The sequence below is a fragment of the Zootoca vivipara genome, chromosome 1 (genome assembly GCF_963506605.1).
Source record: "Zootoca vivipara chromosome 1, rZooViv1.1, whole genome shotgun sequence".
Classification (NCBI taxonomy): domain Eukaryota; kingdom Metazoa; phylum Chordata; class Lepidosauria; order Squamata; family Lacertidae; genus Zootoca; species Zootoca vivipara.
In genome coordinates this window covers 8,059,475-8,075,000 of record NC_083276.1, presented here as the reverse complement: position 1 = coordinate 8,075,000, position 15,526 = coordinate 8,059,475, and the positions used below count along the sequence as shown (strand labels likewise).

The 15,526-nt window shown below is 45.6% G+C and overlaps 1 protein-coding gene across 1 annotated transcript; it reads right to left on the bottom strand.

Moving 5' to 3' along the window:
- Window positions 1-1,777: 1,777 nt before the first annotated feature.
- SIX6 (SIX homeobox 6) lies at window positions 1,778-13,573 on the bottom strand. Its single transcript, XM_035116265.1, has 2 exons — window positions 13,002-13,573; window positions 1,778-1,955 (listed from the first exon to the last, which is right to left on the bottom strand). The coding sequence occupies exons 1-2, from the start codon at window positions 13,571-13,573 to the stop codon at window positions 1,778-1,780; spliced, it is 750 nt and encodes a 249-aa protein (XP_034972156.1).
- Between the last annotated feature and the right edge of the window lie 1,953 nt (window positions 13,574-15,526).

Sequence of the window (15,526 nt, the reverse complement as noted above, 5' to 3'; positions counted from 1 at the left end):
CCTGTGTATAGCATTAGCGCGCAAAACGCCATTGATCCGATGCATCACTTTGCACAGGATCGCTCTAGCATAAGGAGATAAAACTGGTATGTTGAAGGTAAATAGCATTTTTAAGCGCGCCAAGTTTATGCTCATAAAGCCATACTCAAAGGGTGCCCAATTTACCCTCTGTCAACTGCAAATTATCCCCGGGATATTTTTACTTTAAAGTAAGCACTGTTGAAAATCTGCCCTATTTTCCACACTGAAAGGACACAGGAGCTACATCTTGCGTTACCCAGATGGCTGCAATATTTTCCCCCTCTTGCATTAGCCCGCTGTGCGTACAAAAGGGGCTTAATTCAGATGCCAGAAAAAAGGCAAATATGCCATTTTTGCAGCTCCGACCTAACCTCTAGTTTCTGCAAAGAGCAGCTGCGCACTGCGATCCTAGTAGGCCCGTTGAGTTTATCAGGGCTTACCCCTCATTGCATTATGTTGTTATTTTAATTGCTTTTAAAAAAGAATAACTGGCTCATAGAACTTCGGTTCCAAGACCGTAAAACCTCCTTGGTCCTGAACCCACAAGCTCAATACTGGGCCTTTTTTTGCGCACCAACGAAAATGAATAAGCGTTGCTCAAGAACGTGGATAGAATGGGCCGACTCTGGTTTTCTGCTGGAAATCACGCTTTGTTTTAAATTCACTTCTTTTCTTTTAAATCTACATCCAGGTGCTCTCCGTGGACCTTGTTTAGACCATAGCTGCCAAGTTTTCCCTTTTCTCGCGAGGAAGCCTATTCAGCATAAGGGGAAATCCCTGTAAAAAAGGGATAACTTGGCAGCTATGGTTTAGACCCCAGATCCATGCAAGCAAGCAAGCAAGCAAGCAAGCAAGCAAGCAAGCAAGCAAGCAAGCAAGCAAAGCGCTTCCAACTCTTCTCCAAGTTTAAAAAGCGTTTTAAGTCAAGGACGGGAAAGAATGAATCTCAGTTTCGCTCACCTATTATTTTATTACACTGGAATTGTTCGTTTCTTGGTCTGTTTGTTGTGATTTGGCTGCCCCTCCCCCTACAATCCCTGGTCCTGCTGCACATGCTCCACGGGGAGAAAAAGAAAATTAAATCACCAGCGCACACAGGCATCAAGCCTCAAACAATAATTATAATAATATTAATAATAATAATTAATAATAGCAATTATGATAATCAAATAAAACAATCTACCCACAGAGCAATTCTTTAAATAAGTCAATAAACATTATATAGAATATTTATATTTATATATATGTATATGTATAAAAAAACTTTTAAAAATAAAAGCGAACTAACAAACCAAACCGAAAAACAACCACCAGCAACTTTTCAGCTGGAAATTCCCAGAGGGAGGAATTAGGATTTGCGGCAGGCGACTGGAGCTGCAATTTCTATCCTCCTCCCTCTAGGTTTGGTGTCTCTCTCTCTCCCTCTGCATGTGTGTGACTTTTGAGGCATCTTTACAGCAGATCCTGGCTGAAGGATGGACGGCGACGAAGATGCCGCTGGGAGGACGAGCATCAGCGGAGTCTCTCCGAGCATTTTCGCGTCCTGCTTTTCTGGACGGTCCTTGGAGACTCGGGCTGCTCCGCAGGCCCGCCACCAGCCGTCGGGCCCGGGATTGCGGACAAGGCAAAGCGGCGCAGGAAGCCGTGAAGGCGGGCAAGACAGGCCTGTGCTGCTGCGCCCTCGGCTCTCCCGCGCGCCCGGCCGCCCGGCCCGTCAGTCCAGTTCCTCCTCCTGCTCTCCTCCTCTTCTTCCTTCTCAGAGATCACATTCGCTGTCGCTGGAAGTGATGGAGATGGCCGAGGAGGCGGCGGCTTTGCTGGACAGGCTGGCGGCGGGGCTGGCGGCGGCGCCCAGGAGGGGTTCTCCGGCGCTCTCCTCCTCCGACGGCAGCGACCGCCCTGCGCCTTGCGAGGACAAGACTTGCTGCTGGAGCCTGCGGCGGGAGAAGCGAGAGGGAGCCGTCACTTTGGGGAGGCAGCGGAAATAATCAAGGGGTGCCCCCTCCCTCCTTCCGGAACACCCCCACCTCTGTCTCCGGGCCCACCCACTGCACCCCCCCCCATGCCCATCCCTGAGCATCAACACCTCAACACCGAGGCGCAGCCTCTTGCTTCCAGGCAATATGCATTCATATTTCTAGAGGGGCAAGGGACAATGCTGGCGCCTTCCACCTTTGGGCTAAGGAGGGCCAGTGAGCGCCAGACACTTGTTTTCTAAATTTCAAGTTATTGGTTTTTTCCCTGGTGGTGCATATTTAATCCAGACAGATGGGCTTGGGCAGGGTATAAACAATAAAATTATTATCATTCTTATTATTAAGGCGGTAATACATTTGGATATGTAATTCTTCCTGCATTTAGGTATGGGCTGCACTCTATTGATTCTCCCCGCCTCAAGTACACTTAAAATTTCTAAAAAATTGCAAGTTGCCCTTTCTCAAGGTGGTTCGAAATCTATATGATGATGATGATGATCCCAACTAAATCCTACTCAGAACAGATCCACTGAACACAATGGGCTTAAGTTCATTATTGGCAGTGAATCTACTCTGAGCCGGGTTAACACGGGACACAATCCATCAATGTTTGTTATTATTGTCAAAATACAGCCATAAGTAAAATAATGACACAACAATGATTTTTTTTATTAAATGATTGCAATAGACTATAGAAACACACCCACACCCACCCACACACCCACCCACACACCTAGCAGACCATATTAATGAGAACCCCTGTCCATTGCTGCCAAGTTTTCCCTTTTCTCACGAGGAAGCCTATTGAGCATAAGGGAAAATCCCTTTAAAAAAGGGATAACTTGGCAGCTATGCCCCTGTCTCTTTGGCAGAGATGAACACACCTCTTTCACTTTGTGCTCATTCATTATGCCTCTTCTCACCTTGAGCAGCCCAAGGTCTCACCTGCATCACAGCCTATACTTTCCTCTGCAAATCTGCGGTGTGACTGCATTTGGAAAACGGTACGTTTCAAAGCACAAACCAACGTGTTGGTGCTGACCTTTAAAGCCCTAAACAGCCTGGGTCCAGTATACCTGAAGGAGCTCTCCACCCCCACTGCTCTGCCTGGACACTGAGGTCCAGCTCCGAGGGTCTTCTGCTGGTTCCCTCACTGTGAAGGGAAACCAGACAGAAGGCCTTCTCGGTAGTGGTGCCCTCCCTGGGGAATGCCCTCCCATCAGATATCAAGGAGATAAAGAACTACACAACTTTTAGAAGACATCTGAAGGCAGCCTTGTTTCAGGAAGTTTTTAATGTTTGGTGTTTTATTATGTTGTAAATATAGGCATGCTATAGTCCATGGGGTCACGAAGAGTCGGACACGACTAAACGAGTAAACAACAACAAATATGCTGTAAGTTGCCCAGAGTGGCTGGGGAAACCCAGCCAGATTGGGCAGGGAATAATAATAATAATAATAATAATAATAATTTACAGTTTTGGTCACTTCATCTCAAAAAAGTAATTGCAGAGTATAGGATCTAACTCCTAGGGGCCAAGGTCCCTTTGCCCCCCAATAAAATATTTGAGGGGACTGGGGCCCCCAAAGTGAATGGGCATTGCCATTCAAATGGTGTGCATGTACCATGTCATGTGATCAATTTATGTGGGGCAGGGCTTACCTGGCACCCCCAATATTTTATTCAAGTTGGCACCCCTGTTGCGGAGCCGGAAAGGGTAATGGGATCGAGGGGGTGGGACAACTTGCCTATTGGGAAAGATTGCAACATTTGGGACTTCTCAGATTAGAGAAAAGCCTAGTAAAAGGCAAGAAGTGTATAAAATTTATGCATGGCATTTCAGAAAAAACGAGAACTCGTGGGCATCCAATGAAGCTGAATGCTGGAATATTCAGGATGGATAAAAGAAAGGGGTTCTCCACACAGCGCAGCTAAACTATGGAATCTGCACCCACAAGTGGCAGTGATGTTCACTAACTTTGATGGCTTTAAAATAAGTAATCTCCTCTAATAAGGTGGCTACAAGTAATGATGGCTCTGTTCTGCCTCCACTGCTGGACACAGTATGCCTCTAAACCAAATAGTAGTAATAGTAATAGTAATAGTAACAGTAACAGTAATAATAATAATAATAATAATAATAATAATAATAATAATAATTTATTTATACCCCGCCCATCTGGCTGGGTTTCGCCAGCCACTCTGGGCAGCTTCCAACAGGATATTAAAGGTAAAGGTAAAGGACCCCTGACACTTAAGTCCAGTTGCAAACGACTCTGGGGTTGCGCCGCTTTACTGGCCAAGGGAGCTGACGTTTGTCCGCAGACAGTTTTTCCGGGTCATGTGGCCAGTATGACTAAGCCGTTTCTGGCGAAACCAGAGCAGCGCATGGAAACGCCTTTTACCCTCCTTCCGGAGTGGTACCTATTTATCTACTTGCACTTTGATGTGCTTTTCTAACCTGCTAGGTTGGCAGGAGCTGGGACCGAACAACGGGAGCTCACCCCGTAGCGGGGATTCGAACCGCCAACCTTCCAATCAGCAAGCCCAGGGCTCAGTGGTTTACAGCACAGTGCCACCCACGTCCCAACAGAATATTAAAAACACAATAAAACATCAAACATTAAAAACTTCCCTAGCAGGGCTGCCTTCAGATGTCTTCTGAAAGGTCAGATAGTTGTTTTTCCCCGTGACATCTGATGGGAGGGCGTTCCACAGGGCGGGCGCCACCACTGAGAAGGCCCTCTGCCTGGTTCCCTGTAACCTCACTTCTCGCAGTGAGGGAACCGCCAGAAGGCCCTCGGAGCTGGACCTCAGTGTCCAGGCTGAATTGCACTATTGCACTAAGGTCTTGTTTGTTGGCTTCCCAGAGGCATCTGATAGGCTACTGTGAGAACAGGATGCTGGACTAAATGGGCCACTGGCAGGCTCTTCTTGTGTAGTTTGCACTCCTGTGCTAACCCTACAGTCCTCTTCGTCTTATCAAAAGGTGGAAACACAATCATATGCTCTGCCACTACCTCAGGAATTGCAACCTACCACTTCTCCAGCTCTTAACTATTCTGATTCTGTTAGCCAAAAACACACACCATAGCAGTCATGTTTGCATCATCAGACACCACGCTTCTCCATGCCTTCATGGAGAGGGCAGTGAACTAGGACTTCCCAGCTGCTCTCAGCGGATTGCAGGGTGTGTGGGTCTCATATCCATACAGGGAGAGTGGTTCTCTGATTTCACCAAAGCCCAGGCAGACTAAAGAACTAATAAATCATTTTAATGAGCCACAAGAACACAGAAAGAGCTGGGCCAGGACAAAGGCCCTTCTAGTCCAGCATACTGTTCTCATGGTGGCCAACAAAGCTCACAATCGGGACCTGATTGCAATTGTGGGGAGGAAATTCCACAACTTAGGAGCTGCTGCAGAGAATGCTCTCTCTCCCAGAGCACCACCACTCAAACTTCTGAGGGCAGTGGAACTTCCAATGGGCCTTTTCTGCAGTGGCTCCCTGTTTGTGGGGTGCTCTCTCCAGGGAGAAGTCAGGCAAAAATGTTCCTCTTTGACCAGGCCTTTGGTTGATTGACATCCAATACCCTTAAAAATGTGTTGTGGAGGGAGGATTATTGGGTTGCTCTGGTTTTTGTTTTTATTATGCATTTTATGTTTTTTATATTGTGATTTTAGCTTGAGATCTGCAGGCATAGGGCTGTATACAAATTTTAATAATAATAATAATAATAATAATAATAATAATAATACCAAGAAGACTTGCTCTGTTGATGTTAATAAATGAGTGGGTTTATAGGGAGGGAAGCGGTATTTCAGATATCTAGGACCTACATCATTTAGGCCTTGAAATAATAATAATAATAATAATAATAATAATAATAATAATAATTTTATTTATACCCGGCCCATCTAGCTGGGTTTCCCCAGCCACCAGCCACTCTAATCATAGCAGTACTGTATGATTAATAACAAATGATACACCTGCACTCCATGAATTTGTCTAACACTCTTTTAAAGCATATTCTCTGTGCCTTGTGTTAATGAGTTCCACAGATTAATTATGCACTGCATAAATAAGTACTAGCTTTAGTCTTCCCAGTGGGATGGCTTGGCCATAGAGTATCAGAAAGGCACACAATGATGTGACCATATTCCCCCCCCTCTTAAAAAAGACTTTCACTTTTACCAAGCCACTCTGTTTCCTATTATTTCAATGCATGCTCCTTCCCCAAAGTACAAAAGTTTATCTTGGAATCTGTACCCTTTGTCCTTCATAGGAAGGTGAGAGAAGACAAAAGCTTACTTAAAGATGTAATTTTCCTGTTCACTGCAAAGGAATTTTTTTTTAAAAAAATCTTTACAACCTAAAAGTGTAAGACACATTTTGTCTCCTTCAGAAATCACTTTATCTTTCCTTTATGGTGGAGAACCTGATGCCCTTCCAGATGTTACTGGACTACAAGTCCCATCATCCCTGACCATTGGTCATGTTGGCAGGGGATGGCAGGAGTCTGGCAATATCTGGAGGGCCACAGACTAGCCACCCCTGCCCTAAATATTTGCCTTCCTTTGGATTTTTGTGTTTGTTCATGAACCTGCTTCAATCAGAGATTATAGAGGTATAAGGAAATGAGTATGCCCAACACTGACCCTATCATATCAGCTTCAAGACTCGTAAGCGCTGTTTTCTTTTACAGCCAGGTTGGTTGCCAAATCCAACTGGGTCATATTGGCTCCCAACTCCATCCATCTATCCACCTGTTAATCACCTATTCTGACTCTGCTGCAGCGAGTGTCTTACAGATCCCCATCTGCTATCCTGGCCAAGGCCACTTCCACAATTTAAAATGGCCAATCATAGAATGACTTCACTTGCATGTACAAATAACTTCAGTGTAACTTTGGTGTGGGGTCCACGGGTTTCAAACCGTCTCCCTAGGGAACCCTAGGGAATTTGTAAGAGGTCCTCTGTGAAAGCTTCAGGAACGACAGGCAAGCCAGTTGATTCCTGCACTGGCAAGGGGTTGGACTAGATTACACACACACACCCAGGCGTCCCTTGCAATTATACAATTCTAAGCTTCCCTGAAAGAGTATTACCAACTTCCCCCTTTAATGCACAACCAAAGAAAAGGGTTGTTGCGTGCATTCTGCAACTGTCAGTCACTTTGCACAGTGGATGGGCATTCCTCGTGCCAAGATCTTTCTGTAATGGCCAGGGGTTCACTGACAAATACACACAGGTTCCTCAGCAGGCAGATGGGGTGGAAATTCCTCCTGAATGCAGGAAGTTTGAGAAGGTATAGCTCAAGGGGGTACTGTATTTGTCCTGCTTTAGGGGCTAGGGGGTGTGGCAGGTCAACTGGAACGAGCTCTGACTCTTCCTCATTCTGCAAACTTTGCTAATTCACCATGCTTACATTTGCACCCACTGCCGGGTTTTAAAACTCTTGCCAGCTGATCCACTCATGCAGTTTTAATTTAGCCATTTGTGCATTTAAATAATATTTCCCTAATTCCAAATTGTATTATTATCATCATCATTAATATATCCGTAATATTCTGGATGAAGTTTCTTTTCAAGAATGCATTTCTCATTCAGCGTCATATATTATTTCAGATTCTATAATTGCAATTATTTCTATTGTTATTTTTCTTGCAATGCTATGTTATATGATACCGCCAACTTATACACCCAACTTATACACTTGTAATTACGTTTTATTTGGCCCCCATTTTGTTTTCATTGGGAGTAATTGTTTCCATTTGGGTAATAACCCATACAATTTGGAGGTAATATTCAAACATACACCAAAGTCCATTCATTTCAGTTTCTGAAATTTCCAGTAGGGAAGGGTCGCAGGGTTGAGTGATGTTCAAAAGGTCTGCTAGAGCAGTTATTGTCAGACACAACAGAAGACCACAACAAATGTTCTCAACACATAATGCTTTTTTGTAGTTCTACCTTGAACATATCTGCAAAAAGTGCAAAAAGAGCAATACTGTATATCATTCAAAGCAGAGCCGCAAAAAAAAAAGCAATGTATTTTGAGAAGATTTTTAGTGGTTCTTTTTTTTTGCCTCACAATAGCTGCTGTAGTATTATCAACATTGATGAAGCCATCACACATACAGCTTTTTTTAATATAAAAAGCAAAGGCACACACACCTAGCACATGGACCCAGTTAACAATAGTCACTCTCAGGGTAGAATCGGCATGGAAGACCAGTTCAAGACAGAAATACATGTGAAACACATCCTACAGAAATGCACCTAGGAACATATTTAAGATTGTATTATTTTTCCCTCCTTTTCGAAAAATCACGTTTTTAAAATTAAACCTGCCTTGGGCAAATATGGGTGTTACGGAGCTGAAATAAAATACAACTGTGAAATATTGCAACTGCTTGATATATGCTATTTTATTGTCGTTAGTATTGTTATTCTATCGTGTTCATCAGGGTAGGCAACCTAAGGCCCTGGGGTTGGATGCGGCCCAATCACCTTCTCAATCCGGCCCGCGGATGGTCCGGGAATCAGCGTGTTTTTACATGAGTAGAATGTGCCCTTTTATTTAAAATGCATCTCTGGGTTATTTGTGGGGCCTGCCTGGTGTTTTTACATGAGTAGAATGTGTGCTTTTGTTTAAAATACATCTCTGGGTTATTTGTGGGGCATAGGAATTCGTTCATTTCCCCCCAAAAAATATAGCCCGGCCCCCAACAAGGTATGAGGGACGGTGGACCGGCCCACGGCTGAAAAGGTCGCTGACCCCTGATCATCATCATCATCATCCCTTCACCTCTTTATGTAGCCAGGATCCTTGTTATGGCTGACTACATTTCTTAGAACAAAGAAACGAAGAACTGTGTTAATCTAAGCATCGAGGGTTAAGCCTTGTCTATAGAAACGGCTCTTTTTAGCTTCCAGAGCTAAGGCAAATACATTAATGAGTCATGTTCTGATAATTTGGCATTGAAGCAGCAGTTTCTATTTCTGCAAACTATAGTGCGTAATAGTAATTTCATACACACCTGCTTTCAAGCAACTTTTAGCAGAAATATATCTTGGATCACTTATTTGAGGCGGCTGTGGTCCCCACAAGTGTTTCAAAACATTGTCTCCCCGCCCCCAGTTCCAATAAATTTAATCACACTTGCACTACAATGGGGAGGAAATGCAGTTTTCTGCAGATTTGTACCACGGGCTGGAATCAGCTCCTCTCCAGTACATAGTTTAAGGAATGTCCTACAACTGATTTCCACCAAGGATTGTTTCGAACCAACAACAATGTGTTTTTCACTGGATTCATTCTTTGTATAAATGGAACACCCACTCCCAAGTATACTGGGTTTTAAATTTTGTTTTCGTAATATGATATTTTCTTGTGTACTCTTGCTCTGCCCTTATTTTATAAACATTTATGAAATAAAGAGTAAATTCTGTTTAAAAATGACACATCCACAAAAATGCCGAACAAAGAAGAGTATTTTCTGAACAAAGCTTTCAAGGATGTTAAGATTAGAACCAATTTTAGCTCTGAGCAATCCAGAGTAAAGATTTCAAAATACTTTTTAAAAACAAACAAACAGCAGGACCATTTTTAAACACAGTCTGCTAAATGTTCTGCTTCTTCTCTCTCAGCCTTTTCCTCAGTTGAATCCGCAACCCACTTAAAACAAAGTCCTTTAATTTCCAGTTTTTCTGCATTGGCTTTTGTGGGCCTGCCTGAATTTAAGAATCTGTTTAAAGCTGAAATCCTGTGTGCACCTGAGTTCGGAAAGATTTACTTCCAAGTAAACATGCATAGGGATTATAGCAGCATGCATATTGCAAAACTCTCTTTCTTCTTCGCTGGTTATAACTGAATAGATTCAAGAATGTATCCTTCGACTGGATTGCAAAAACTGCTTGTCCCCAGCAATTTCCCCCCTCTCTGTCTTTCTGCCTCTCACATTGCAAGTTATTTATACATTGGTGTGCATCGCCCTCACATTTAAACTTTGTGAGATGGAAGCCTATCTACGGTATGTTTACTCAGAAATCAGTCCTGCAGCACAGGATTTACTCCTAGGTAAGTCTGTACAGTATAGGATTGTTCTGTTAGTCGGATTCACAGACTTAAGACGAAAGAATCCTATTGGATTTAAGCCGAAAGAATCCTATTGAAGTCTGTGCTGCTAAACTGGTTTACATTCAAGCACTTTGGCACAATGGAATCGTAAACACGCCTCCTGCAAAATATAGGTCATTCGTGCTAATTAATGCACCTAATTGTCATCAGAAATCCCTTCCCATTCTAAGATAGGCTTCTTTTTCCTACTTTCCCTGTTTATTCCTTACATCAAGCTCCACATGCAGTCCTTAAACCAGCTCCCTATTTGGCTAAATAAAAGTCCTAGTTTTGTTCTACACTTAAATGGCAATATTGAGCATCCTTTTTTAAATTATGGGCTATTTCCAAACCGTAACCCTAGAGAGGGATAAAGGATAATTTTGAAGGGAATCTGATGTGATTTCATAGGAATGGCATGTACCTTAAAATATGCATGAATCACAACTGAATATTTGACAGGTTCAACCCCCGCTGCCTACTGTCATGGTAAAGAGGCTTTAAGAAACATATATTTCAAGATACCATCGTTTTGAATTCTGTTAGAAGTTGTTTCTTGCTGCAGTTGAATACAGGCATTTCCTACAGTTGTGTCTTTGCACTGAAACACAGCAGTGTGTCTATGTCCTTTTACAAATTTGATTTAGAAAATGGATGGGCGAACGGACAGCTGCTTAAAAGGAGAATGGCATAGCCATACCACATACTTCTCAATAGGGGAAGTATTTTGCTCAAACACTTTGCTCCCGAGTTGCTCCTGGTTTTAAATTAAAAGTGCTTGCTCGTGGTTGATTGCATTTAGAGACTGATTCGAAACTCAATACTCAAAGTAATCCGTTTTTTTAAAAAAAACTTAAGTGTGGTCCCATGTCCATGTACACTTGGGAATATCTTCCTTCGAGCTAAAGGGGACTTACTTCTTATAAACATGATTTTACGGTAGCTACACATGCATTTAGGACTGGCGAGCAATCAGCTTGATCCACTGAAATGCTTGTTTTAAATGAGCCATTAACGAGGTTTTGCACCAGATAGCATTAACAGTATTAGAAATATCCATCTGTATAGATGGGTATCAACAAGCATGGCATAATGGTATTAAATGATAACCCCCGGTAGTGAAATAGATATTGTATTTTAAGATATACTTATTTTAAACCCATCAGCTGGTCTCTACCTATGCATTAATACATACAGGCAATGCATTTTCCCTTTAGTCAAGCAGAGATGATGTGCTAGATAGTCAAAGGAAATTAAAAGAAAAATGAAAGCCAAAACTTTAATTGTAGATGAATTGTTAGAGGAGATAACAATAGTAAAAAAAATGGAAATACGAAAAAACTATATTCTTCTATGTCATGTACCTGCTTTCTTTCCTTCTTTAATTTTTAATTGTTTGAAGAATCATTTTTCAGTTCTCCAAACCCGCCTAGTTTCCTTCCCTTCCAAAAAGATGTTCCATACATTAATTAAACTGCAGAATGCAACAGTCTCAACAGCAATACACTTTTACAGATACAGAGATGCTGCAGAAAAGTAGGCAGATGTAATCGCCCGGCTGATCCTCAACATACCGTACTTACTTGGAAGTAAAATGACATTTCAGCATCTCATATCTCCCTGGTCTCACGTTTTTACAACGCCCCTCCCAAAAAAAACTATGTATCACATAGCTGCCAAGTTTTCGCTTTTCTCGCGAGGAAGCCTATTCAGCATAAGGGGAAATCCCTGTAAAAAAGGGATAACTTGGCAGCTATGTTATTCTGCAAAACACGATCAAGGCTGCTCAACTGGAAATCGGTTACAAGATGAAATCTGGTTTCTAAATAGCAGCCCGCCCTGCTGATATAAATGTGGCTTGATCCTAAATTGGTAATTTAATACTTGTTTTGCAACTCATTTCCCAGCTCTGGGCTTAGGATCCGGGTGGACAAAAGAAGCTCACATTCTTACTTGTCTCCTCCCACAAACCCACTCTGTGGGAAATTCGAGCAAGGGAAAGTACAACCCTAAACACTGTACAGTATCTAGGGAGCAAGCCTCACTGAACTCAGTATGACTTACTTCTGAGTAAAGGCGCATAAAACTGTACTGCAAATTTCCTCCAAAGTCCTTGCTCTTTGGACTGAATTGGGAGGGTGGGATTAGCGAGGACTTGCTCCAAAGTAAATGTAAAGACGGCCGTGGAATAGGAAGATTTTAAGCACATTTTGCACATGCGGTCTTCAGACACCTTAAGGCGAAGTTAAAAGAAATCCCAGTCTGTTTCAACGGAGCAGATTCACACGAACGGCTTCTAGGATTTCCCCCTACGAATTCAGATCCAATTCAACTTACTTAAAAGCGGGGGCGGGGGGAATTATTGTGCAGTGGGTCCTATTCTGGAAATCTGAACATTAATTTTCGCCTTAGTATCCTCCTCCTGCCTACGTTAGCTGCTACTGTATCTCGATTCGGTCGTAAAAGCTAATACCCAAAGACAGCAAACGAACCTAACCAAGTGAATATGATGCGGGCCGGGGAAGAGAGCAGCAGGATTCGCACCCTCGTCTCCCCGCTATTTGAAAGCGTTTGAGGCCCCTGGACATGGAACAGCGAAACCAATAAAATGCGGTGAGGACGTGGTGGCACGAGAAGGAGAAATCGCCAGGCGAGCGGGGAGGGGGGGAGAGAGGAATAGGAGGAACATCTCCTTTTCCTACAGTGCCAGCAGGGCAACTGGAACTCAATCTCCGTAGCTGTGTTTGGAGAACTCGTGAGTGCGCTCAAGAGTCTAGGAAAGGTATGAGTGTATCTATAGCGGCGCGGTCGCCACCCCGCCAGCCACCCTCCCCCGAGATCTTCCTCCTCCTCGTTCCATCCCCGCCGTGCGCTACCGACCTGTTCTTGGCGGCGGCGGCCCTGTCCCTTTGCCTGCGGTTTTTGAACCAGTTGCCCACCTGCGTGGGGGTGAGTCCGGTGGCTTGGGCCAGCTCTCGCTTTTTGCTGGGGTTTGGGTAAGGGTCCTGCAGGTACCACTCTCGCAGCAGGTGCCGCGTGCGCTCCTTGAAGCAGTGCGTCTTCTGCTCGCCGTCCCAAATGGTGCGCGGCAGCGGGAACTTCTTGCGCACACGGTACTTGTCCACCGGCCCCAGCGGGCGGCCGCGCAGCTTCTCGGCCTCCTGGTAGTGCGCCTCGAGCCACAGCGCCTGCAGCTTGGCGTGCGACTCCTTAGGGAACTTGTGGTTCTCCAGGATGTGGTACAGCTCGCGGTAGTTGCCCGCGTGGAAGGCCACGATGGCGCGCGCGCGCAGCACCGACTCGTTGCGGTTAAGAGCCTCGCAAGCCGCCGGCGCCACCGGCAACGACCACAGGAAGCGCCCAAGGCGCTCCACGTCGCCGCTCTCCTCCAGGGTCTCGCACACCCCGGCCACTTGCTGAGGGCTGAAGTTGAGGATGGGCAGCTGGAACATGGAGGCGGCCGGCGAGGGGGCCAGGGCAGGCGAGAGGGATGGCTGGGCTACGGGCTACCACGCTTCCTCCGGGTCACCTCTCGCGCGCAATCCGCGGGAACGCCGAATCAAGGCGCCTCTTCTCCGCGCCTAGGGCTGGGCTGCCTCTACCGCGGGTCCAGGCGCCTTGTCCCTTAGATATAGGGCTGCAGGGTTGCAGCGACTCTTCCCCGCGTCGGAAGCGACTCCCAGCGCCTCGCCTCTCCAAACAGCGGCGCTGGTTTAGGCGGAGGCCACGTTTCTTCGCTTTTCTCCTGGGCTCAGAAAGCCAGCGCTCTCTCTCTCTCTCTTTCTCTTCAGCCGTCGAGATACGGGGTAAAAAGCACCTCTCGCTCTCTTACCCTTCCCGTCCCCTCCTCCTCCTCCTTTTGCGCGCTTCAGGCGCTCGCTGGGCTAACCTTTCGCAGCAGCAGCAGCGGCCGCCGCGCGCGCGCGCTGCGCTAGGGCGCTGGGAGAAAGACTGCGCCGCGCTCCGGTGGCTGCCTCAAGTTGGCAAGGGGGAGGGAACTGTGTGTGAATGGAGGAGGGAGGGCGAGGGAGGGGAAACAGGGGAAAGCCCCCCGCTTCCTACACCACTGCCCCCCCCCCTACACCGCACCCTCGGTCTCCCTTCCAGCTTCTGATTTGCTGCTGTTGGCCTCGCCAGATTGGCTGCCCCCTCGGTTTCCATGGCAGGCCGCCTGCCCATCACTGCCAAGCCTCTGCCAATCAAAGAGCGAAATCCTGCCAGCGCAGCAGCTCCGAGCGCGCTTGGAGAAGGAGGGTGTGCGTCCTTCGCCCTTTCCCCGCTTCTCCCTTTCTCTCTTTCAGCACCTCCCAGCGGTCGACAGCGCCCAGTCACTGCACTGGCCCTTTGCTAGCAGGGAAAACTGGAGGGTGGTGGGGAGAGTTTCTTTGCAAGAGATTTGCGCTGTATTCAGATAGAGGGCGCAGGCGCGTCCGGGCGCTGCCTGAGATGGAGAAGCTGTGTGGTTTTCTCGAGGAAAAGGAAATGGTAACTCTGCCACTCAACTTTCCCAAATATAATCCGAAATAAAACCAACTCATTCAGCATCTGATCTGGAAAGGGAAAGCACCGCGATCCTACTCCGAAATATCTCATTACAGGACAATGTGGCTCTTTTTAAAATAATAATAATAATAATAATAATAATAATAATAATAATAATAATAATAATAATTGTCCAGTAGCGTCAACAGGTTTACCATATCCATTGAGTCAATCACCCATCTCCTTGTACCCTCCTGAGAAAAACCCCACCCCAGGTGGGGAGCACTATATATAAGGGTGTGGTGACTTCTCTTTCAGTGTATCTGAAGAAGTGTGCATGCACACGAAAGCTTATACCAAGAACAAACCTAGTTGGTCTCTAAGGTGCTACTGGAAAAAAATTTAATTTAAAAAAAATGTATTTCGACTGCGTCAGACCAACACGGCTACCTACCTGAATCTTTTTTTTTAAAAAAAATAGCTTCATGCAGCCTGATGAGAGGAGGCGGAGGCTTCATTTTGGACACCGAAGCATTGCACCCGAGTCGGACTGTTCGCCCATCTAGTCCACTATTGCATACTCTGACCGGCAGCAGCTCTCTCTGGAGAGTTAAGCGGGAGGTATTTCAAATCAGCTGCCGCCTGGTACTTGGCCAGAGATGGAAGTTGGCACTTTGTGCGCGGAGAGGCCTCGCCGCCAAGCTGTGATTCCCAGCACATGCACACGCAACCCGCCCAAATCTAGGCAGCCTGTATAGCCCGGAGACGCTCTCACGTGCAGCCAAGTCACAAGTTCCACCTTTTCAGCCTCTTCGCCTGGCTTTGGGATGACCCGCAAAGGAACACAAAGGGTCTTTTTTCAGTGACATCTTCCTTTCCTGCCTAACTGGCGCGCACTTGGGGAAAACAATGGCCATTGGGTT

Excerpts from the sequence above, each read along its gene's own strand:
- SIX6 (XM_035116265.1), bottom strand. The coding sequence starts at position 13,573 with ATGTTCCAGCTGCCCATCCTCAACTTCAGCCCTCAGCAAGTGGCCGGG. Across the intron at positions 1,956-13,001 it reads GCCGCCGCCGCCAAGAACAG|GCTCCAGCAGCAAGTCTTGT; the intron begins GTCGGTAGCGCA and ends CTCCCGCCGCAG.